This window comes from Dendrobates tinctorius, unplaced genomic scaffold, assembly GCF_039654945.1.
Source record: "Dendrobates tinctorius isolate UK_male_01 unplaced genomic scaffold, ASM3965494v1 ptg000138l, whole genome shotgun sequence".
NCBI classification, from domain to species: domain Eukaryota; kingdom Metazoa; phylum Chordata; class Amphibia; order Anura; family Dendrobatidae; genus Dendrobates; species Dendrobates tinctorius.
Window position 1 is genome coordinate 16,695,356 of NW_027361806.1, and position 26,662 is coordinate 16,722,017.

A 26,662-nucleotide genomic window follows, 5' to 3' on the forward strand; every position below is an offset into this window, starting at 1 on the left:
ACAATAAGGAGGCACTTGAAGAAACATGAGCTGCATGGTCGAGTCACCAGAAAAAAGTCATTACTGTGCAAATGCCACAAAGTATGTCACCTACAATACACAAAACAGCACAGAGACAAGCCTCAAAACTTCTAAAACAAGGTAATTTGGAGCGATGAGACCAAAATTGAACTTTTTGGCCACAACCATAAACAATACATTTGGAGAGAGGTCAACAAGGCCTATAATGAAAGGAACACCATTCCTACTGTAAAGCACGGAGGTGGATCACTGACGTTTTGGGGATGTGTGAGCTACAAAGTCACAGGAAACTTGGTCAACATTGAAGGAAAGATGACTGCAGCATGTAATCAGCAAATACTGGAGGCAAATTTGCAATCATCAGCCCGGAAGCTGCGCATGGGACGAAATTGGACATTCCAACATGACAACGATCCAAAACACAAAGCTAAGTCGACCTGCCATTGGCTACAGCAGAACAATGTGAAGGTTCTGGAGTGGATATCTCAGTCTCCTGACCTCAATATCATTGAGCCACTCTGGGGAGCTCTAATGCGCATAGTTTATGCTAGACAGCCCAGGAATTTACAGGAACTGGAGGCTTTTTGCCAAGAAGAGTGGGCAGCTTTACCATCTGAGAAAATAAAGAACCTCATCTACAACTACTACAAAAGACTTTGCGCGGTCATTGATGTCAGAGGGGGGCAATACACGGTATTAAGAAATGAGGTATATGAACTTTTGATCAGGGTCAAAAATACTTCCGGGGTATGTAAACTCTTGAGCACAATTGTATATTGGATTATATTTTCTCATATAAGGTGATTATATTACCTCATATATTACCTCATATTGGATATTTCGTCATATATCAGAATATATCGCCTCATAAATGGGAATATACTACCTCATATATCGGATATTAGATTATATTTAGTGATGAGTGAGTATACTCATTGCTCGGGTTTTCCTGAGCATTTTGGCATGCTCGGAGATTTAGCTTCTGTCAACGCAGCTGCATGATTTGCGGCTGCTAGACAGCCTGAATACATCCTAACAAAAATGCAATCCCCACATGTATTCAGGCTCTCCAGCAGTCGCAAATCATGCAGCTGCATAGACAGAAACTAAATCTCCGAGCATGCCAAAATGCCCGGAGGACACCCGAGCAATGAGTATACTCGCTCATCACTAATTATATTACATCATATATCGGGTATCACCCTATATATTGATTATATTATTTAACATAGGATTATTTCACCTCATACCAGATATTACTTTATATATGTTTATATTACCTCATATATTGGATAGTTCCTCACTAGTGTTGAGCATTCCGATACCGCAAGTATCGGGTATCGGCCGATACTTGCTGTATCGGAATTCCGATACCGACTTCCGATATTTTTTCAATATCGGAAGTCGGCATCGGAATCGGAAGTTCAAAGTTGATTGACAGCCGAAATGACGTCATCATGATGCGCGGTGTGTGCGCATCATGATGCGCCGTCATTTCGGGCCTTCCGGGGGTCTCTGCCGGCCTGCGGGGGGGGCTGTGCCGGCCTGCCGGGGGGCTGTGTGGACTGCCCGGGGTCTGTACCGGCCTGCCGGGGGGCTGTGCCGGCCTGCCGGTGGTCTGTGCACCCTGTGGGGGTCTGTGCCGGCCTGCCGGGGGGCTGTGCCGGCCTGCCGGGGGGGCTGTGCTGATGTCCGGGGGTCTGTGCAAGCATCGTCCGATGGGACTACAAGTCCCATCTGGCGATGCCTGCTACCATGACAGTGATTGACACATTAGCCAATGATGGGACAGTAGTAGTCCCATCATCCGGCTAATGTGTTAAATGTTAAAAAAAAAAATATATATATACTACATACATACTACATGCATGCTACATACATACTACATGCTACATACATACTACATATATACTACATGCATGCTACATACATACTGTGGATGATAAGGACTTTATTGTACGTTGGGAGGAGGCATGTGGTAGTTGCTCCTCTTCTCTAATGCAGTTATTATTGATCGAACATAATTCTAAAACCATCGTGGATCTTGATAAATCCATAGATGAGTTGGAACATAAGTTTAAGGCAGTATGTCCAGTGGACAAAATGGCGGGATATGAATCTCGAATTGAGAAGAATTTGGATGCCTGTGTCAGCAAGATCCATAAGACACAATCGTCCAAGTTACAACGAGATAGTAAAGATTTTGCAAGTAAGAATGTCTATTTTTGGAGGAAACATAATATGCATAATTCCAAGTTACAGGAGGCTCCGTCAGTGAGTTCCCTCACCTCCGTTAGCGACTCATCTGATTGGTCTAACTCTTCAATGACGACAAGGTCTGAATCTCGGCCTAAAAGGGTGAGAGACGTAAATTTCCATCCATACAAGAGGATGCAATTTAAATCACCCGAACGAAAGAAAAATAATCGTAAGGTAATCAACTTGAGTTCTTATCAATTGAATGACTCTGACTTGTCGCTATTGAATAGAGGTCTCACTTTTTCTCCTAGATCTAATTTTAACACATTTGTGGCGATTAAGGACCTACACTTGTTTGCAAGGTCTTTAATAATTAAGAAATACTATTTTGACTCTCACTTGCAAAATTTGTTCCCTACAGAAGAGGAGCAGCTAGCACTTCAGGACCTCGAAGATCTATCCTTAGAGCATGACCAAGGAGAGGGAGGTAAGATCCCTGCTTCTATTCGGATCAAATCTAGAAAATTCCCTCCCCTTGCATCATGTACAGCGGTGGATCTTTTTGTCCAGGTAGTAACAAGAGATTTTTTGGATATTCCAAAAGGGTTGGGCAGAGACAATCTCAGCCAGGAGGAGCGTAGGAGGTTGGATGTCCTTAAGGGACTTCCTGGCATTGTTTTAAAGCCAGCAGATAAAGGGGGAAATGTTGTCATATGGCCTAAATCCCTCTATGAACAGGAAGCTTTTAGGCAACTTAACAAAGAGACATGTTACAAACGTTTGACTTATAACCCCCTCTTATCGTATATGACACAATTGACAAAAATTCTGAACTTGGCTGTGCAGAATGATGTCATTACAAAGGATTTAGCCTTGGCCCTTCAGGTACAGGAACCAACCATCTCTACGTTTTACCTGTTACCGAAGGTACATAAGAACCTTCAGGCCCCTCCAGGACGTCCAATCATCTCAGGATCTGGCAACTTTTTGGAAAAAGTGAATTGTTGGATAGAGTCCAAATTACATCCCTTAGTTGAGAATCTACCCTCATTCATCTTGGATACAGGGGAGTTCTTAAAACGGGTTGATGGCCTCCATATTGGCCAGGACATGATGCTGGTGACAGGTGATGTTGAATCCCTGTACACCAGCATCAGGCATGCAGATGGTTTGGCGGCCGCTAGATACTTCCTTAGGATGTCAAATTTACCAGGAGAGATCATTTTGCTCATTCTTGAGCTTCTTGAGTTTTCCCTGACACACAATTTTTTCACCTTTATGGGGTCCTTCTACCTGCAGCTCCAGGGCACCGCTATGGGGGCGTCTTTTGCCCCTTCATATGCCAACCTGTTCCTGGGGCTGTGGGAGAGGGACCTCACCCTGTCAGATCAATGTCTGTCGATGGACCGCATCCCATTTTGGGTGCGGTACATCGACGACATTTTCATAATCTGGCAGGGGAGTATTTCACAGTTGTGTAAATTTATGTCAGGTGTCAACTCTAATGATAAGAACATCCACATTACATATAGCTATGATGCGAATAAAATTAGCTTTTTGGATGTCACCATATGGAGGGATGGTGATGGTAGCCTTCAAACCAGCATTTTTAGGAAAGAAACATCTTCTAATATGCTTCTGCATGCCACATCGGCTCACCCTAAATCAATGATAAATGCTATTCCAGTGGGGCAGTTCCTGCGTCTTCGCAGGATTTGCTCCACCGAACGTGATTTTGAGGTCCAGGCTAAAGAACTCTCAGACAGATTCCGGGAGAGAGGATATAGCGGGCGATCAATTAAAAGAGCTCTTAACAGGGCTAAATGGTCTACTTGCCAGTCTCTCCTATTTAAGAATAAGGAGAGGAAACCCGATAATAAGATAAGATTTATCACCAACTATCATGCACAATTCTCCCGTATGAAAGACTGTCTTAAACGGGCATGGCCGATTCTTCAGACGGACCCGGTCCTTAGTCAGATTCTCACCCCAGTGCCCAGTATCTCGATTAGAAGATCAAAAAACCTTCGCGATCATTTGGTTCATAGCCATTATCAATCTGAACCGAAGACAACTTTTCTTGATGCTGGCCGTCCTGGGTGTGGTTGTGCTCCCTGCGGCCACTGTGTCGCATGCCCCAATATTGATCGCATTAATGAATTTTTTAATTCATCGGGGACTAGGAGATATAGCATTAGGAATGACATTACCTGTACGTCACGTTATGTGGTGTACTTTGCTGTATGTCCATGTAACCTAATATATATTGGAATGACGACCCGACAATTAAAAACTCGGGTTCGTGAACATGTGTTGGGGATACAGACAGCAGCTGACCATGAGGACCTGACCACACTCAGGAGTTTGCCAAGGCACTTTAAATTAAAACACAATTGCGATAGTTCATTACTTCGAGTGAGAGGTATTGATATTATTAAACCTGGTATTCGTGGTGGCAATCTGACTAAGAAACTCTCACAATATGAAACCCGTTGGATTTGGTCCCTAGACACTGTACAACCAAAAGGATTAAATGAAGCCATCAGCTTTGCTCCATTCCTATAAGGATTTTTCTATGGCCTTTAAACATCTTCTGATCATTCTTAGCCTATGTGGTTGGTTTTAATGTTTTTTATTTTATTTTAGTGTGTTGTCCACTGATGGTTTTGGTTCCTCCGTCAGCACGACCTTGGATGTATGAAAATTCAGCTATGAATAATTTAACCTTTCAAGAGGACGAAGATGGAATATGCATCATATCTGTTCTACATATCCCCTACAATTGTGGATGCTCCACGGATTATGTGTACTATGTGTTGTACTATTATAAGATGTGATGACTATTACATTTCTTGTTGCTAAATATGTATTCCTCTGTTAGGCTTGTTTATTATTTTGCTGTCTCTTCTGATAATTGTTACCAGTGTCTATTATAGAGCATATTATTATCATCTTTAGGTCTCCGCTAACGTACTTTATATATGTTTTTTCTCTATGTGTTTCATTGGCTGTACTATTGCTATGTTGCATTCCAGCAACTCTGTTTCACCCTGGATGGTTATTGTGCTCATTTTTCATTTATTTATCGTTTGCTTTGTGAGATTTTTATATATATGTGCCCCTCTATATTTTGTTTTTCAACCTGCTCATCGCCTCTCTCTATTGCAGGCAATCATTTAGAATGGCTTATGTCCACCCGGTACGCGCGTGCGCCGCTGCTCCCCTCACCTACGGCGGTCTTCGGCGTCTATTGTTGCCTGGTGATTGATCACATGATTGTGACGTCACCGGTCACGTGACGCCGACGCCGCCCCATGTCTGGGTTGCCGTGGCGACGCGCGTCAGAGAGGGGAGACATGACGCGTTCTTATACCCCCGGCGCATCGCCTATGACATCTGGATGGGGGCTTTTTTAGAATGGCTTATGTTCACCCGGTACGCGCGTGCGCCGCTGCTCCCCTCACCCGCGGCTGCTTTTGGCGTCTATCTGTTGCCTGGTGATTGATCACATGACTGTGATGTCACCGGCCAGGTGACGCCGACGCCGCCCCGTGTCTGGGTTGCCGTGGCGACGCGCGCGTCAGAGAGGGGAGACATGACGCGTTCTTATACTCTCGGCGCACCGCCTATGACATCTGGATGGGGGCGTCTAGTGACCCACATTATGTGGCGGCGCCGGATAAGATTATTATATGACGGTGACGTCACTGGTGATTTGCCACTACACTCCTGACATATAGTTAATGCGATACATTCTGGTATATATAGCACTTTAAGGCCTTTTTGCTATATGTGGGTCACCATAGTTAATTGATCTGGGTTGATCATGTTGGCAATGGTATGTGAGATGGCGGTGGGCAGTGTGTTACAATTCAATGAGGGAGCACATTTTTTCTTTTGATTTTAACATAACTATGTGGGGTTGCTGTTTGAATTCTCCATGGTGACGGACGCCATATTGTAGGAGGGACACTATTTAATATGTCACATGACCTGGTTTGGTCCTGATCATGTGCATAATTTTTATAATCTTATTGGTGGCCATATATCTTAAATACTTCCTGTTTCCTATTCTTCTTCACCCCTTGATGAAGGCTACATAGCCGAAACGTACGTCGGGTTGGGTACTCCTAGGCGGACTTATACTTTTGACCAGTCTAAGAGGTAATATCAAGCAATGAATTCATTTAGTGTGACTATGTTATTTACTTTCATTGGTGGCAGGTTCCGCCATTTGTGTGTGTTATAATAGTCTTTTAGCATGCATACTTGGACTGGCTATTATATATTATCTTGGGATAACAAATAATTATATATGTATTAAGGGTTTGATACTATGAATTATATCCCCTGTCCATTACCTATGGTGTACCGTTGGGTTTTTTCACTCATATGTTAATTATGGTCAGAATTGACTTTTTTACCACCTTTTCCTACATTCCTGTTATACTTCAATAAAATTATTTTTGTAATTTGTAAAAATTGTTGTATGGGATCTTTTTTCGTGTGTTTTTTTCTTGTATGCTATTTGTAATTGCGATTGTCCCATGATGTCCACAATAATACCCATTTATGTAATAATATATTCATATACTCTTATTGAATTATGTTAATGGGGTGTTTTCTTATGAAACTATTATGGTTCATGTAGTATGTATGTAGCATGCATGTAGTATGTATGTAGCATGCATGTAGTATGTATGTAGCATGCATGTAGTATGTATGTAGTATGTATGTAGCATGTAGTATGTATGTAGCATGCATGTAGTATATATGTAGTATGTAGCATGCATGTAGTATGTATGTAGCATGCATGTAGTATGTATGTAGCATGCATGTAGTATGTATGTAGCATGCATGTAGTATGTATGTAGTATGTATGTAGCATGCATGTAGTATGTAGCATGTATGTAGTATGCATGTAGTATATATGTAGTATGTATGTTACATGTAGTATATATGTAGTATGCATGTTGCATGTAGTATATATGTTGTATGTATGTTGCATGCATGTAGTATATATGTAGTATGTATGTTGCATGTAGTATATATGTAGTATGAATGTAGCATGTATGTAGTATGAATGTAGCATGTATGTAGTATGAATGTTACATGTAGTATGCATGTAGTATGTATGTAGCATGCATGTAGTATGTATGTAGTATGTATGTAGCATGCATGTAGTATGTAGCATGTATGTAGTATGCATGTAGTATATATGTAGTATGTATGTTACATGTAGTATATATGTAGTATGCATGTTGCATGTAGTATATATGTTGTATGTATGTTGCATGCATGTAGTATATATGTTGCATGTAGTATGTATGTAGCATGCATGTAGTATATATGTAGTATGTAGCATGCATGTAGTATGTATGTAGCATGCATGTAGTATGTATGTAGCATGCATGTAGTATGTATGTAGTATGTATGTAGCATGCATGTAGTATGTAGCATGTATGTAGTATGCATGTAGTATATATGTAGTATGTATGTTACATGTAGTATATATGTAGTATGCATGTTGCATGTAGTATATATGTTGTATGTATGTTGCATGCATGTAGTATATATGTAGTATGTATGTTGCATGTAGTATATATGTAGTATGAATGTAGCATGTATGTAGTATGAATGTAGCATGTATGTAGTATGAATGTTACATGTAGCATGTATGTAGCATGCATGTAGTATGTATGTAGTATGTATGTAGCATGCATGTAGTACGTAGCATGTATGTAGTATGCATCTAGTATATATGTAGTATGTATGTTACATGTAGTATATATGTAGTATGCATGTTGCATGTAGTATATATGTTGTATGTATGTTGCATGCATGTAGTATATATGTAGTATGTATGTTGCATGTAGTATATATGTAGTATGAATGTAGCATGTATGTAGTATGAATGTAGCATGTATGTAGTATGAATGTTACATGTAGTATGCATGTAGTATGTATGTAGCATGTAATTTTTTTTTTTTTTTTTTACATTCAACACATTAGCCGGATGATGGGACTACTACTGTCCCATCATTGGCTAATGTGTCAATCACTGTCATGGTAGCAGGCATCGCCCGATGGGACTTGTAGTCCCATCGGACGATGCCTGCACAGCCCCCCGGAGCCTGCACAGCCCCCCGGCAGGCCGGCACAGCCCCCCGGAGCCGGCACAGCCCCCCGGCAGGCCGGCACAGCCCACCGGAGCCTGCACAGACCACCGGCAGGCCGGCACAGACCACCGGAGCCTGCACAGACCCCCTGGCAGGCCGGCACAGCCCCCCGAAAGGCCCGTACAGACCCCAGAGAGGCTGTACAAGGCAAAAACAGGGTTTTTCTTATTCCGATACCGGAAGTACCATAGACTTGAATGGGACTTCCGGTATCGGAATCGGCGATACCGATACTTTTTTTTTAAGATCGGCCGATCCATTCCGATCCGATACTTTGAAGTATCGGACGGTATCGCTCAACTCTATTCCTCACATAACTGATTATATTACCTCATATATGGGATATCAACTCATATATAGGATATTACCTCATATATGGGATTGTATTACCTCATATATTTAATATTACCTCTTACATTGGATTATATTGCATAATTTGGGATTATGTTACTTCATATAACAGATATTACCTAATATATTGGATTATATTATCTCTTATAAAATTATATTGCATCATATATGGAGATTACATCACCCCGTGCAACAGATATTACCTCACAATAGATATTACCTCATATATTGGATATTGCCTCATAAATGGGATAATATTACCTCATATCGGATCTCACCTCATATAGATTATATTAGCTCATATATTGGTTATTTCCATATATATGGGATTATATTACCTCATATATCAGATCTCACCTCATATTGCAGATATTACCTCATATATTGGTTATTTCCCCATATATGGGATTATATTACCTCATATATTGGTTATTTCCCCATATATGGGATATTACCTCATATATCAGATCTCACATTATATATTAGATTATATTATCTCATATACTGGCTGCTTCGCCATATATAGGATATCACATTATATATCAGATCATATTACCTTATATATTGGCTATTTCCCCATATATGGGATTATATTACCTCACATATTGCCTATTTCCTTAAATATCGGAATATATTATCTCATATATCGGATCTCACCTCATATATCAGATTATATTACCTCATATATTGGCCATTTCCCCATATATGGGATTAAATTACCTCATATATCACATCATACATCAGATATTACCTCACTTATTGGCTATTTCCTAATTCATCAGATTGTATTACCTTATATATGGGATCTCACCTCATATTCAGATTATATTACCTCATACATTGGATTATGTAAGATAAGATAATCCTTTAATCGTCCCACCATGGGGAAATTCAGAAATTACCTCATATATCAGATTATGTTACCTCATATATCGGCTATTTCCCCATATATGGGATTATATTACCTCATATATGAATTATAGTTCCATATATTTGTCATTGCCTCATACATCGGATTATATTACCTCATGTGTGGCATATTTCCTCATATATGGGATTACGGTATATTACATCATATATCAGCTATTACCTCACATATTGGCTAGTTCCTCATAAACCGGATTATATCGCTTCATTTTTGGGATTATATTATCTCATATAACAGATATTACCTAACACATTGGTTTTATATTATCTCACATGGGATTATGACCCCTCACATCAGACATTACCTCATATATTGGATATATATATATATCACCCTCATATCGGATTACACTGCCCAGTTGAGTAAATATGAAACATTGATTAAAATGTTAATCTAGGATTACAGAGTCCGTATCCCTCCGAGTCATCACAGGGCATTATCTCAGACTGTGGCGGGTGCCTGTGTCCGCTGTGGTGACCGGGGCCGGTACCGGGCAGTGTGAGCGGGAAGTGCGTCAGCTCAGCTGCCGCGCTCGGTGTGTGTATTGTGTGGGAGATGGCGTCACGTGATGCAGGCGGAGGGCGGGGATTGGCCGGCTCCGGGCAGCGGGGTGATTCTCTCCCGTCTCTCCTCACAGCATCCTCCTGTGCCTCCGCCGCTGCCACCACCACCAGCCCGGTCCTCAGCACACCGGGCGCCTGACTCCTCACAGCCACACACTGCTCCTCTTCAGCCTCCTGGGAGATTAAGGAATGATATTGTGCCACCATGATGGAAGGTAGGTGTCTTCGTCTCCTCTGCACCATGCAGTTCCCCTCACCCCCTCCTCTCCCGTGTCTGCTCCGTCCTCAGTGCCACACACCCGCTCTCCCCGGGCTCCTGAATGTCATCTCACCCTCCTTTGTCTCCTTCAATCATCATTGCACCCCTTCTCATGCATTAGTGAGGTCAGCCTTGCCTCAGTCCTGGATGATTAGATATTGGGGTCCCCCTGTGTGTAGGATGTCACTGCAGGACCCCCCATTACAGGCACCATGCAGGTTTTATTGTATTTCTACAAAACCTTTGCCAAGAAATCCAAGTATTGGAAATGTCACATTAGTCCTGGTAAAGTCCTTCTATATCTGGGGCCTTGTATGTGCCAGTGCAAAATTCCACAACCCCTTCCCAGCATATATATGACCCTCCCAACACGGGGGTGCACACACTTTTGCAGTTGGTCTAGTCCTCTTTTTTTTTTTTCTTGCAATCATCTGCTGCACATATGACTGTTATCCAAGATGCTGAAGGGGTTAAGAAGCTGGGTGTATATACCTCCCCCGGGGTCTGGCATCTGCACAGATGCCCAAGTGTATATTCAGATGGTGCGGTCAGGTTGCGTTTTTTTTGTTTTTTCTCTTTTTGCAATTAAATCTGTGTATACCCGAGGATCGTTTGCAAGTCTGGCCCGTGGATCATGCGATAATCTTTCCCATTTGACCAATTATTATTTAATTTGTGCATCTGTCACTGCAAATCATTCATTTGATTAGATCTGTGTTCGTTTTTTCTTGCTTGTCAGTTCTTGTCACTGTTGTAGCGTTTAGACAATTTACGATTAGGCACTTCTGCCAGGTTTGCTATCCATGGATCGATTTTGCAGAATTCTTTGGAAAAAATAATAAAAATCTAAATCTCGGAGGGATCTCTTTTGCAAGTGTTAACGTAAAATGACCCCTTTTAAGGCTAAGATATAAGCCTAATCCGAGGTGTGAACTTTTATGCAATCTCTTTCCTTTGCATTAGAGGCACCTTAATGTTTCTTATTTGCAAAATGTCACTTTTTCCTCCTTTTTTTTTTTTTTCTTTTGCATTCCATGGCTGCCGTCAAGGGTTAAAAGGGCTGGGTATATGCTTGGTTAATGAATGACCTCCCCTTGAGGTCTGTTCCAGGCTAAAATCTTAGCATAGATTCCAAAAGGATTATTTCTCCCGAGATCTCTTACAGGTCTGCCCTTAGGATGTGGGTAGATGCTTTATTTATTAATCCATCGTGAGCAAAATTCAATGTCATGTGGAATACGGTGCTCGTGATGAGAAGCGGATTTTATATATTTTTTTTTTATCTGTGCTTGTGATGTATAATTGTGATTTTCTTGATCTCCACATAGCAAGGGGGATGTTTCCTGCATCTGCTATAGCTTCATTGACTTGGTGCTGCCAGTCTGGGCCTATAGCACTGAATGGATTCCCATCCTTTGGCGTCTTGCTCGCTCTGCAAGTCAGCGGGAGCTTAATTCACATTGGGTATGTTTTATACCAGGATTAAACAGCAGCCTTTATTGGACAGGCTGGCAATGAATGAATCACACATGATGTCAGCGGGAGGACCCTATGCTTTCTATCAGTGTGTGTGCAAATGTGTCTGGTGCACAATGGAAGATGGAGCCGTCCTGATCAAAGCAGAAGCATCATGATCATTGCACATTACTGGAATATCCATAGAAGTTCCTCCTCTTTGGATATTGTTTGTCTGAATATGGACAGTATTTAACCACTTGCTTAGATTTTTTTTCTTCCTTCAAGTTCACACTTTTTTTTTTTTCCTGTAGCAAAATCTGCGTGGATTTTGATTTCCGTTGAAAAAGGACAAATTTGTTTTGAAACCGTAAAATAAAAAAATCTAGTGGTGCATATGTAATAATCCACCCTACCCTGCAGGTCAGTTTTTTTGTGGACAAAATTCAATGAAATTTCATTTTCTTAGCTGATACTGTATTACTATGGCTTTTCTGCATTCAAATCTGCACCAAATATTCGACATGTGAATTTAGCCTAAAAAGTTGGAGTATTTCCTTATTGCCTGGTTAGTGTAAAAAAAAAAAAAAAAAAAAAAAATAGTATGGCTCCTGGATTGAGCTAAATATTACAGCGCGCCTAAAATTGCATTAAATCTGTTTTTGTACAGGGGTGGTCAACGTAAGAAAGAGATCTATTCAGTGTCTTTTTTTCGTTATTATTGATATCCTATTTGTTTGTGATTACAACAATAAGGCCGGGGTCACACTAACCGACGCAAAATACGGTCAGTATTTTACATGCGTAATACGGATGAATGGCCCCTAAACAGTGCTCCGTATGTCATCCGTAAGCAAGGTGTGGTCGCGTATTTTGCGCATGTCAGCATCCGTATGTAATCCGCATGCTGAGATTTTCTCGCAGTCTTGCAAAATGGACATATAATGGAGCCCTATGACAGGGTTTATAACAGAAACCAAAGAATAGATATAGACACATAGAATGTGTGTATATATATATATATATATATATATGTGTATTCTCTGTGTATATATCTATTCTTTCTTTCTTTATTAAACCTGTCAGTGTGAGTTTACTGTATAGCTCACTGAATTGCCGGCTTTGCTAAAAGACACCGGGTGTGTATTTCTCGCAAGTCACGTGTGGTCCGCGTGTAATCCGTATTTTTTGCGCACCCATAGACTTGCATTGGCGTACTACGGCCGTAGTACGCTGACAATCGCATCATGCTGCGATTGGCACGGACCGTAGAATACGGATGAGAAATATACGGCTGGTGCGAGGGACCCCATAGAGAATCATTTGTCCGTGTGTAATGCGTGCTTTTAGCGCCTCTCACTCGGCCGTAATCCTCGCCAGTGTGACCCCGGCCTAATAGTAAGCAAATAGTTGGCTTTTGTCAATGACTATAATTATGGGTTGACGCTAGTCAACCAGTTTATATGGCGTGTAATGATTGCAAAACACCTAGTGAAAACACTCTTCCCAAGGCACATTCTTAGGGACCGAGGAAGCTGAGATATAAAGCGTTTTGTTATTGTCCTCACATTGAAGAATTGATGGTCACAAGTGTTTTTTTTCTACATTATGATGGCTACTATATACCGTACTTGTACTATTTAATTGGACTAAGAAAGAAAGTAATCGCTGACCATCAGCTGTGAAAACTTCGTTAAACAACTGCCCATATCTCAACTCCATATTTACCGCCATTTGAGAAAAGAGAAGACAGTAGAGGTTATATATATGGCTGATTGTGATTTACATACAAACATATTCAACATTTTAGATGGGTCTGTTCTTTTCAGGTACTGATGCATAGTCTGTACAGCTAGTTTTACCACTAAAAATACCAGAAACCTGATGAACCCCATTATAAGTTGTTGAGACCCATGTGAAAACGAATGTTGTAATTGTCATGGCTTTTTAAAGTATTAAGTTATCTTCTACCCGTCAGATAATCGCTTTGCTCGTCGACTTTCTCCCGCAGTCCCATAGACCATGAATGCGCCAGAATTTGCGCATACTCGCCTGCACATCATTCAAGACGAGGCTTTTCAGAGCCCCATTCAGAGAATCTGTGTGTGTCCCTGCAATCGGACCCCCAGTGATTAGTAATTTACCCCCTATCCTATGGATACTAAGATATCTTCTGTCTTGGGAATAACCCATTCAGTGCTAGCCAGCAGCAGGCGAGACGTGTTCTGATCTTTTGCGACACAGTGACTTGTCAACTAATAAAAATTATTAAACTGATATGCCATCACTTTATGATTCGTGTGGGTCCAACCACTGGAATCCCCCCCTGACCTTAAGAATAAAGGGGACACGGGCTTGATTTAGCTCTGCATCCCATTTACTGTTTTTTTTTGCCCCAGTTATGCACTGTGCAGGGAGTTGCTGTTCGCCCCATGCAAGTGAACAGGGTTGACTGCAGTGTCCTGCACAGTCAGGTTTGCGGGAGTGGAGCTGTTCATGAAAAACTTAAAAGATGCAGCACTAAACACTAACGGGCACATGGAAAGGGAGCTATCTGATTTTAAATTTGAAGCATAAGTTGTGTACCTATGATAAAACTGGCAATCGGGTGGCTCAGTCTTCATTTATAGTCAGTGCACTTAGCACATTCACCCACACAAACCTAAACATTATGACTATTTACTCCTTCATGTAAGTGAGGCTTAATACCAATACTCTCCTGTTTCAGCTGTTCTTATATGCTATTAGGTATCATGGCAGAATTTATCAGTATATGGCATGTGGGTTTTATATGTATTTAGAGATGAGCAAATCGATTCTCAGGGCTCTCTAGTGTAGCAGCTAGGTAGGTACTCCATGGCTACTGAATGGGGGCCTTATCCAACAACCTTATACCTGCCTTCAATTTCTGCTCATCTTTTGATTGGCCGGCCTAGCACGATGTCATTATTCCAATGTTATGCACAGGCCTGCTAATGAAAAGAGGCGTTAGGGAATTTCAACAGGTAGCAGGCGGTCAGCAGGGCTCCCATTCTGCGGCATGGAATACTGACCTGGATTTTATTTACTCTATGTAATGCATCATATTTTATAGCTCTTCATAGCGCAGTCAGACGACCGTATAAATCGGACCGCAATTCACTGACTTCCATCTTTGACACGACTCCAACCCCATAGCACTGCTTCACTACAGAGCATCTCAACTAAAAGCCTTGATCCTTAGATCAGGAATAGAAGAGAAATTTTATAACTTTCCCAAATTATTATGAAAACATTTACAGCACATCCTGCACTGAACTACTGTACCCAATTTTTTATATATTTTAGGAGTCTGTCCATTTATGCCGACTCCACAGACCTGATGATAGCTTTATAAATGTTTACGCAGTTGTCACTCTCCGGTTGGTAGAGTCGCGGCCAGTCTGAGCTAGAGGGTCTGTCCGACCTCCTGATATGCCTGCAATAGTAAATAATTGCATGAAATACCATTGCATACAGAATTTATATTTGTGTTTTGATCTTGCTATTATTCCTCTTGGAAGTATGTGTATAAATTGACAACTTATTGTAACTGTTCCAATTGTCAAGGGGTTGAACTTCTACACTGGGTAATCGCTACTGACCGTAATGGGCTATGTACCAGCTTATTGACAGGGTCATGCTAACTCCCAGTTGACGTATTAGTTTTGCATTTCCAGGTGGAATAGTAATGATACAACAAAGAGCTTTGAGAAAAGCTGTCGCAGACATCTTTCATGGGGAGTACATGTTTTCCCACTCCAAAATTTTTTTTTTATGTTTGCAAAGAGCTTAACTGCAAACTAAAAGTGTTGATTACACAAACCTTGGAAGGGGCAATTAATCATTCATTAACTATTATAGTCACTCACCTCAAATGCATCATTTCCTCGAGTGCATTTTCAATCTTTCATTATGTAATTTGTAATATTCACGTTCATCGTACTGCCACTAAATAATCTTTTTATACAAGGATCAGAGGCAAAAATAAACGCCAGAGAGACCCTGCCGTTCTTGGCCTTTTTATCACTTGTCATTGCTGTAAGTTAGAATTTGCTTCATGGCCTGTGATGACAGAAAGCCAGAGGGTATCGCTGTGAGAGCCGGAGAGACCCAGAACAGAGGGAAGCATAAAAACCCGGGCATTACCAGGAACTCACAATCTCTACATCAAGGCAAAGATTAGTAGAGCTGGTCTGTAAGCCATTATTGATGCTGCCAGTTTTCACAAGAGGCATTTTATCCCTGATCACCATTTGGGGAATTGTTGGATTTAGGTTACACAGTAACATGTAGTTTTCAAGATGGGCACATATGAAAAAAGGAAAATGATATATCTTAGTCTGGTGCCTAAACCTGGATCAGGACAGAGGATGACTGTAATGCTAGAAATTATAAAGCAAAACACACATTACCTGTAGCGTTGGTCTGTTGGTGAGCAGGAAAATAGTTCCAGTACCAGTACAGTTCTTGGTGAAGATCAGGACCATGGCCAGCACCTGAGCGCTCATGTGTCTTCCTCATACATTTCCCTGCAGTCATCAGTAGCCTTGGCGTTTGTGGCATTTCTAAATTATATACCTATTTCCACAAAATCGTAAAATACTGTATATCTATATATATATATATATATATATATATATATATATATATATATATATATATGAGAAAATTGGGATCCAGCAAAAGGATGAAAGTTCACCAGATTTGTAAAAACTTCTTCTTTATTAATCCATTATATCATAAAAAATATGAGGAACTCCAATCAATTAGTATGATATAATGGATTAATAAAGAAGAAGTTTTTACAAATCGGGTGAACGTTCATCCTTTTGCTGGATCCCAATTTTCTCATATTTCTATTTGTTGGGGCATACTCCCTGCAAAGCATAGGGTGAACACTGATTACTGCATCAAGAGGAACTCCTTTATGGTGAGCTGGCTATATGTTTTTCACATTGTTTGAAAATATATATATATATATATATATATATATATATATTTATTTATTATGTAGCTCTGCTGTCAGAAGTTACAGCACAGGTGCTATCAAGCCGAAAAAGGCCGTTCTGTATGGGCGAATAGAGTGACTCTTGGGAAGTGCTTCCATGCACCAAAAGCACTTTGACTTAATTTGCATATCAATTTAAATGAAGATTTCTTAGTAAAAGAGGAATGGATTGGCTAGAAAAGGGAATGGCTGGATGTATCTTAGTAAGAGCTACGTTTGCATATAAGTATTTTTTAGGAGTGGGGGTGCAATCCTGCTGACAGATTCATTTTAAGAAGGAAGTAGAATTGTAGGAATAAAGCTATATAAATCTAAGTAGAGTATACTTGCCTGCTTTGGTTAAATTTTTTTTAAGGCCCCATTGCTGCAAAACAATTTAAAGGGGTTGTCTGCCCTTAGAGTGACTGCAGACTTGTGACTCGGTACATCATGCGCACTGTTTGCTGTGAGGATTCTCTGGTGTCAGTCGTGGGCGCGTGACTGCCAATATGCGATTTCCATACATACGGTCACGTGCCGACTAGATGGACGGGGCCGCACTTAATGCAAGTGCATTCAACCAAGCTGGACACAGTTCGAATGTAACCAGAATTATGCAAATCACATACTTGTGGTCACGTGCCCAATGTCGACGCAGGGGTGACATAAACACTTACTAGGAAGCAGCAGCACAAGTCTATGTCTTTGCTTTTTTGTTTGCTCCTGACTCCTCATCACACTCTCTTCTCCATAAACTTCAATAGGCAGCTGTGATCTGATCTCTGGGAGCTGGCAGCCTGTTTTTTCTTGGTCAAGGTGGATTTTGTCTACTTTTTCAGAGTGAATGACAAGTTTAGGAGACAAGGGGGAGAGGGAAATGCTTTCTAAGCAAAGCTGTGGAGTCGGTGTCCATTTTGGTGGTGTCTGAGTTGGTATAAAATGGAATGACTCCTAAAATATATAATAATGTTGGTACAGTAGTTCAATGCAGTATCTGCTGAACATTTTTTTCATAAAAATTTGGGAAAGTTATGAAATGTCCTATGAATGTCTGTTCTATTCCTGAGCTAGGCTCTTAAGGGCCCGTCACACATAGCAATATCGCTGTAACGTCACTGGTTTTTTACGCAGCAGCGATATTGCTAGCGATATCGCTACACGTGATACTTACCTCCGACTGGCTCTGTCGCTGATCGCGCGAGAACGTCCAGGATCATTTCTCGTGGGGCGCTTCCTGTGGCGCCGACGAGCGACGCATGGACGCGGGCGGAGGACGTCAGGATCGCCGCGTCTGACAGGTAATTAGCGACCCCCAACCGCTGCTTTGTCGCTGGTGAGATCTGCCTGTGTGGCAGCTCACTAGCGACCACTTAGCGATGCACCAGCGATTCATATCGTTGTCGGGATCGCTGGTGCATCGCTAAGTGTAACGGTACCCTTAGTTGAGATGAATCTGTGCTGCACTTACAAAAGCATGTATGAGGCAGTCGGAGGTTTGTCTTATTGACTCCATAGTCTTGCTTGTAAGTAGATTTTCTGATAAGATGTATTTTAAAGTTTTATATATTCGCCTGCACTATCTATTCATGCAAAGTTTTCTTAGAGTGACTCCTTTAGCTAATCATAAGGTATGCGCACACGGTGCGGATTCTGCTGTGGATCCGCAGCGTTTCTGCAGCTGCGGGTCCGCAGCAGATTTAGGTGCGTTGTGCAGTACCATTGTTTTCAATGGTAAACTGGAAAACGCAGTGCACATGCTGCAGATTTTTCCACGGTTTACAATCCGCAGCATGTCAATTCTTTAGTGCAGAAACGCTGCAGTTTAACACCTCATCCATTATGAGGTGCAAAACCGCAGATAAACCGCAGGACTTTAGTTTTTACTGCACAATCCGCAGAGCCAAAAAACTCCGTGTGCACATAGCCTCAGCAATCCACTTTAATATGTGGAAATAACTGTCAGCAAGTGATACAGCACCACCACAGATTAAATAAAGCATTACACACTTCCTCTCATGTCATGGTTAACAGGGCTGTCTATTGACTAGAAGAGAGGGAAAAAAAGATTCCCAAAAATATAACTTTTAATAATAAAGTTTAAAAAAAAAAAACATATACTCTCAAATAACATCTAAAATATGAGGGTGCATACGCATTGTCTAGCAAGGGAAAATATGTGCTTAGTTTTGCGCATGATGTCTCTATATATAAAAATCAGTGTGTGTATCATCAATCACTAAGCATCTCTCATTTCACCAGAGCTGGTTAAAAGTAGCTGAGCTGTGATTGGTTGCTATGCACAAGTTTTCCCACTTGACAACACCTCAGCAGACACTGACATGGTGGGAGAAATCTAGCATCCCCAGGAACATAAGCTCCAGCCATCGTCTGTCCCCCAGAAAGGAGCAGCGAGTACATGACAGAAATGAATCCCTCCTCCCGTGTGGTATCATTAAGTGACAAACATGAATGTAGGAAAGTGCACATATTAAATGTCATGTGGATTTAATATTTTCTCACAGACACTGTTATGCATTATTGATGTGTTACTGTGCTCTGATGCTGTGAGGTTTTTTTTAAAGTGCTACTTTTCCCACAATTCACCTGAATATACCCATATAACACATATGCTTTTCCTATAACAACCCATTAAATATGATACTGTACTGCATACAGATGCTGTACATCCATGAGCAACTCAGCCGGACAAGTTACAAGTTGACGGTGCATGAAAATGTGTGTGAAGGTTTCTCTACTGCACTAATGTATAAGGTTTGTGCCTGTCCATTGGTGAAAAGCATGACTGTGATATTTATGGTGGCAGATAAGTGAGAATATCAGCCTTATCAGTAGAAAACCTGGGATCTCAGTGAGCCATGTTTCTGGGCAATTAAACTATTCTACTTTTACTGGCTCTGACGGGATGAAGTAGTTAGGGGTAGTTGTCCGGTGGCTCTGGCTGACGGGATGATGTAGGATATTAGGGGTAGTTGTCCGGTGGCTCTGGCTGACGGGATGATGTGGGATATTAGGGGTAGTTGTCCGGTGGCTTTGAAGGGATGATGTGGGATATTAGTAGTCCGGTGGCTCTGGCTGACGGGATGATGTGGGATATTATAGTGAATGTGGCTATGCGGAGTGGGCGGGGCTATACACTCAGATATAGATATATATATATATATATATATATATATATATATATATATATATATATATACACTCAGCTATATATATATACATTATAATTTGTTAGAACTAACCGTAGTTAGTTACTATGCCCGGGCAGCGCCAGGCTCTTCAGCTAGTCCTGTTTATTTATGATAGTAAAAACAAACAGACCCTAGTACTCCCTAAAGAAGTCCCTTCCTGCCAGCGGAGGTTTTCACCCTAATGTGAAACGGTATGGTGCCCCTGCTCGTCGGCGGCTATCCCTTATGATCCTTTAACAGTCCTAATATAAAGGGCTGCTCAGGTAGTAAAAGCTAAATAGGTAGACATATAATTGCTCCCATCTAGTATTGAGAATAAAATACCATAATTGTAGGCAGACCCTTGGTTCTCATATACAGGGACACAGTTATCCTAGATCACTTTAAGAATATCTGAATACCAACAGTATGGGTATGTCCTTCACTTATGAAGTAGGGAGGGATGAAATGGCCTTTTTGGATGCGTTCTTGTATCTAAGGGGGCTCATGGCTCTCTCAGGGCTTCTTTATTTCATAAGTCTACGGCAACTAACAAGAGGTTGATTCCAAAGTTGCAATTTTTGAGGTTCAGGAGGAATTGCTCCTCTTTGGCTGAATGTAACAACCAGTAGGCAGACCTGAAAAGAAGATTTATGGACTGGATATCCGGAGGAGATAGTTAAATAGTCATTTAGACATGCATTAGGTATTAGTAGACCATCCATATTAATTCCTAAACCAAGAGAAGACTTAGATTCTATTACACAACTAATTGGAACATATGAAAATCAGTACAATAAGGTTGTGGACATAATGAGAAGGCATTGGCAAATTTTGAGAGCTGACCCAGATATTAATGTTTTTTTTCCTCTCCGGGACCATCTATCACCTTTAGGAAAGGAAAGTCTATCCGGGAAAGGATTGTACATAGTCACTTTGTCCCACCAGAAAAGCAAAAGAACTGGCTGGATAAAAGGTTGGTGGGTACTTGTAGATGCGGTCACTGTAGCTATTACCAACATATATACCCCTCAAGTTCATTCAGGAGTTCTTTAGCAAACAGACTGTATAACATGAAGTGTTTCGCTAACTGCAGGACCTCAGGTGTCGTTTATCTATGCCCATGTACGTGTCCTATGGATTACGTGGGGAAAACCAAAAACAAGCTTCGCCCACACATCAGTAAACATGTAGGTCATGTGAGAAACAGCAGGGATATCCCACTGGCTCGTCATGTGAATTTAATGCTTGAAGGAGGTATATGACTATATTTTTCGCATAATTGAAGTAGTCCCATGAACAATCAGGCAAGGAGATTGGGACAAAAGAATAATTCAGCGCAAGACGAGATGGATCTATTGGATGGAATCGATTAGCCCCAGAAGACTCGATGAGCAGCTTAACTCTGCTAGTTTCTTCTAAATTTTGAGATTTCGGCCAGTCTGAAACCAAACCTTTAAATAACGGTCCTAGTGACCATTGTACATACTGTATATCTACCATTCATTTTATGTTTTTCTTAATTATGTCTTGCTCCCAATTTTGGTGGAATAATGTTTTATATATCCCTAATCCTTTATGATTAGATGTGTAAATTCAGGTTTCCCCCTATGCACATGAGATATTGCTTATACAATCTGGTCTCTGTGTCCTCAACGTTTCTAGACATGTATGGAGTTGGGTGGGACATGCATTATGCTTACCTGATTTTTATTTGAATAATGTTAGGTTATTGAAAATGATGTGTGTATCCTTGACAAAGGGTCCTGATATATTCTTGATACAGGCATATTGTCCGGTCCCTTAATAGAGAGGTTTATAATCCTGATATTATGACCCTATTCAAATTTGTGTTCCACCTGCTGTTATTCTCCTTTTCACTCAAGAGGGATATGGCTATGGGATGGAATGTCTTCAGGGATGGAATTTGCGTTCCTTTTGCGGCAACTTCTGGCCTGAAAACGATTCTGCTATGGCGATGGGTCACAATGTGCGTCCCACGCCTCGCGATGAATCTGGAAGTGATGTTGCTATACTGGAAATGAGGTGAGATGCCGGTTTTAAACAGCAATAAAAATCGCACCTATTTTTTATGGCCACAGGAAGATGCTGCATTGAAGGCACTCCACTATACTCCCTGATGAACCCCTCCTTTCTTTATGGGGGAAAAATTGTTGGGATTTTGGATCTGAACTCTGATTAGGGATTTTCAATATGTATATGATGATGTTGGTTATAAACTAAGTATATTTTTGTTTGTTAAGGATAGTATCTATTATTGCCCTATCTTTCCACTGATTCTTAATGATCTTGATTGTGTCCCTGCATATGGGAACCTAGGGCCTGTCTAGAATCTTGGTGATTTATTCTGATTACTAGATAGTAGCAATTTTATGCCATACCATATCTCATTAGGGTGCCAACCTCTGTTGACGGGCAAGGACTCATTTAGGGAGTACTAGGGTGTGTTCGTTTTGCACATTATATCCTGTCTATTTATGTTTTGTTTGTTTTTTTTGTTTTTTTACAAAGTATATATTTTCCCTTGCTAGATAATGCGTACATGGGTATACACCCTATAATATTTTAGATGTTATTTGAGAGTATATGTAAGTTTTTAAACTTTTATTATTAAGTTATATTTTAGGGGTCTTTTTTTCTCTCTTCTGGTCCATAAATTAAGTGAGCCTCTGCCCTCTATATATATTCTTCTGTTTGTTAAAGGGGTTGTCTATTAATTGTTTGTTCATAAAATGCTTGATGCGTTCCTCCTGGAGAGGGGCCATTCCAGCGGTTTTTGGTAATCATGTGATAGTTGCAGCCTTCACAATTTCGTCAGAGCATGCGCCTGATCTGACGAAATACTGAGGGGCTGCAGCCGATCCATGGCCTCGGATTGGCTGTAGCGGTCATGTGACATAATGTCACGTGATTGCCGGGCATCTCAGGACAATATTGCTGGTATGTTCCTGCTCCGGGAGGTAAGTATCAAGCATTTTTAGTTTATGATGGGCACTGGAGTGCTTAAGAAGGGGTTATGCAGTAGTGGATTGGTGCACATGCAAAGCATACGGCAGGCTTTTTCCATGTAGCTTGTCCTTTTGTGACTAATTGCTGAGCTCTAGACAGATCTCATTACTCAGAGATATTACTCATTCAGCATTCTTTGCATTAAAATCCCAGAACAATAACCAACGGAGCAGCCAATGATTTACTCAAGAAGTAAAATGAAGTGTGGTCATCAGAGGACCCTCATTGTACTGGACATTCATATATAATTTCTATTTAAAGGGTCATTTTACCAAATTATGCAATTTAATAAGTAAAATGTGTTTACCGAGCATTAGAGGCAACCACATCACCACTGGCTACCTGCCAACTGAACAGGAAAGCATTCCTTATTCAGTGTGAAATTAAATTTACTTTCTTAATCAGCGACTGCAGCTCTAATTAGCAGTGCTACAATTTCCATCAGTGAAGCCCTATTATTGAAGCTGTTTGCAGAATACATTACCTTTGGGCGATACACATGTTATTCATTTCTTTTCTTCATTATTAGATGATTTTTAGTTTTTTAAAGCCTTCTTGTCGTTTTAGATCCCTCATTTTGCACCAGATTTTCATCTGCTGGCTCTAGCACTAATTTTCAGTTGCTTCTGAGCTAGTGGATGGTGTTATGAATGAGACACCATAGGAGGCAAAAACAGAAATACTAGCTAAGTCCAGAAAACCAGAGAAGTTGGCAGCTATAGGATTGCAGACCCCTGAACCTATCAACAACAACTAGCAGTAGCTGTGGGGGGTTCCTACGGTGCCCTAGATCCCTCGATCACAGCCGGAGAACTAAATAGCCTAAAGACAGAAAGGGAAATCTAAACTGCCCCAGAGCAGACCCCAAAGCAATAGGCAGCTCCCAACATATAATAACAGTGAAGCAAGATGAAAAAACACTCACACAGATAGAAAGATAGGCTGAGCAAATGATGGGGCCCAAGCTAACTAAATAGGACAGGATAGAAAAGCTGCTGTCTGCAATCCGCCAAAACCTTATCTAAGCAAGAGCCAACAGACTGATAGGGAAAAAAGCCCTGAAGACGCTAGGCTTCAAAAAGACTATATCAGTACTCAGGTATTTTCTGAAGACAGAGCAAAAAGGAATTCAGCTCTCCCCAGCAGGGAATGACAGAAATCCAGAAATACAAGGCAAAACTAAACACAAATGCAAAAAGCAGAGCAGAAAACTTAGCTTTTGAGGAGCAGGAATCAGACTGGTCTCCTAGAATCCCTCAGAGAATCACCAGCAAGGCAGAAGGGCGTCGGCTGCCTTATATCCAGTCAGCAATTCCAGTCACCCAGTCATCATCATCCTGCTCAGGTGCTTGGTAATCAGCCTCACTACCTTCCTTCACCAGAAGAGGGAGTTCATCAGACCTCAATGGTGAAGGGGAAAATGAACTCCCAACAGTACCTCCCCCTTGAGGAGGGGTCACCGAACCCTCATCCACGCCACCAGGGCGATCAGGGTGAGCCCGATGAAAGGCACGCACCAATCTTTTGGCATGAATATCAGAGGCAGAGACCCAGGAATTATCCTCCTGACCATAACCCTTCCACTTAACCAAATACTGGAGTCTCTGTCTAGCCAGACGGGAATCCAGTATCTTCTCTACCTCATATCCCATGTTACCTTCAACCAATACAGGGTCCGGAGGTGCCACCCCAGGAACAACTGGTTCAACAAACCTCTTCACAAGGACTTATGAAACACATTATGGATTTTAAATGTGACAGGAAGAGCCAAACGAAAAGAGACCGGATTAATAATCTCCAAAATCTTGTAAGGTCCAATAAATCTAGGCTTAAACTTAGGAGAAGCCACCTTCATAGCGATATTTTTTGATGATAACCAAACCATATCACCAACCTTAAACTGGGGACCAATGGTCCTATGTCGGTTGGAAAACCGCTGGGCCTTTTCCTGGGAGAGAGATAACTTATCCACCACTTGGTCCCAGATCTGGTGCATTGTCTCCACCACAGTGTCAACACCTGGGCAGGCAGAAGGCTCCACCTGCCCTGAAGAAAATCAAGGATGAAACCCAAAGTTACAAAAAAAGGTGACATCAAAGTGGCAGAACTAGCTCTATTATTTAAAGCAAATTCGGCCAAGGGCAAAAATGAAACCCAATCATCCTGATCAGCGAAAATAAAACATCTCAAATACGACTCCAAGGTCTGGTTTGTTCTCTCCGTCTGCCCATTGGTCTGAGGGTGAAAAGCAGAGGAGAAGGACAACTGAATTCCCAGCTTGGAACAGAAAGTCCTCCAAAATCTAGACACAAATTGAACTCCTCTGTCAGATACAATGTTCTCAGGAATCCCGTGCAAGCGAACCACCTGTTGCAAAAACAGGGGCACCAACTCAGAGGAAGATGGCAACTTAGGGAGTGGTACAAGATGAACCATCTTAGAGAACCTATCACAAATCACCCAAATAACAGTCATTCTCTGAGAGACAGGCATATCAGAGATGAAATCCATTGAAATATGGGTCCATGGCCTCCTGGGGACCGGCAAAGGCATCAATAACCCACTAGAGCGAGAACAAGGTTTAGACCGGGAGCAAGTCCCACAAGACTGCACAAAATTCCTGACATCACGAAACAAGGCGGGCCACCAAAAAGACCGTCTCACCAGATCTCTAGTACCAAAAATACCTGGATGACCAGCCAAAGCAGAGCAATGAACTTCAGACATCACTCTCTTCTTCCACTGGTCAGGAACATACAACTTTCCACTGGGACAACGCTCAGGTTTGTCCTCCTGGAACTATTCCAGAGCACGTCTCAAATCGGGCGAGATGGCAGAAAGAACTACCCCTTTGCCTAAGATGGTAGCAGGCTTGGTCACCACAGGAGAATCCGCAAAGAAGCTCCTAGAGAGGGCGTCTGCCTTGACATTCTTAGTGCCAGGAAGAAAAGAGACCACAAAATCAAAACGTGTAAAAAACAAGGCCCACCTAGCCTGTCTAGGGTTCAAGCGTTTGGCCGACTCCAGGTAAATCAAATTCTTGTGGTCAGTGAGGACCACGACTTGGTGTTTAGCTCCCTCCAACCAATGTCTCCACTCCTCAAATGCCCATTTCATCGCTAACAGTTCTCGATTCCCCACATCATAGTTACGTTCAGATGGAGAGAACTTTCGGGAAAAGAAAGCACAGGGATTCATTTTAGATGTTACAGGATCCTTTTGGGACAAAACAGCTCCTGCACCAATCTCAGAAGCGTCCACCTCTACCTGGAAAGGAAGTGAGACATCAGGTTGCCGCAATACTGGGGCAGAAGTGAATCTTCGCTTCAGCTCCTGAAAGGTAGAAACAGCCTCCGGAGACCAATTCAACACATCAGCACCCTTTTTAGTCTGATCAGTCAATGGCTTGGCAATACTAGAAAATTTTGCTATAAATTTCCGATAAAAATTAGCAAAACCCAAAAACTTCTGGAGGGCCTTC

At 41.5% G+C, this 26,662-nt stretch overlaps 1 protein-coding gene and 1 long non-coding RNA gene across 16 annotated transcripts in view; one reads left to right on the top strand and one right to left on the bottom strand.

Annotated features, from left to right (window-relative positions):
- The window catches only part of LOC141048758 (uncharacterized), a 209,132-nt gene extending 198,977 nt beyond the window's left edge, over positions 1-10,155 (bottom strand). For all 3 annotated transcript variants that reach the window (XR_012220132.1, XR_012220131.1, XR_012220133.1), the window contains exon 1: positions 9,983-10,155. This is a non-coding gene — a long non-coding RNA (uncharacterized lncRNA). The remainder of the gene's footprint in view (positions 1-9,982) is intronic.
- Positions 10,156-10,273: 118 nt separating this feature from the next.
- Positions 10,274-26,662, top strand: part of SGIP1 (SH3GL interacting endocytic adaptor 1) — a 130,789-nt gene continuing 114,400 nt past the window's right edge. For 12 of the 13 annotated variants that reach the window (XM_073544705.1, XM_073544709.1, XM_073544711.1 and 9 more), the window contains exon 1: positions 10,275-10,456. In XM_073544705.1, coding sequence (XP_073400806.1) covers positions 10,447-10,456 — 10 coding nt within the window. In that variant the 5' untranslated portion in view covers positions 10,275-10,446. Of the gene's footprint in view, positions 10,457-26,662 lie in introns of all 13 variants that reach the window. The other variant, XM_073544707.1, reaches the window with a different exon arrangement.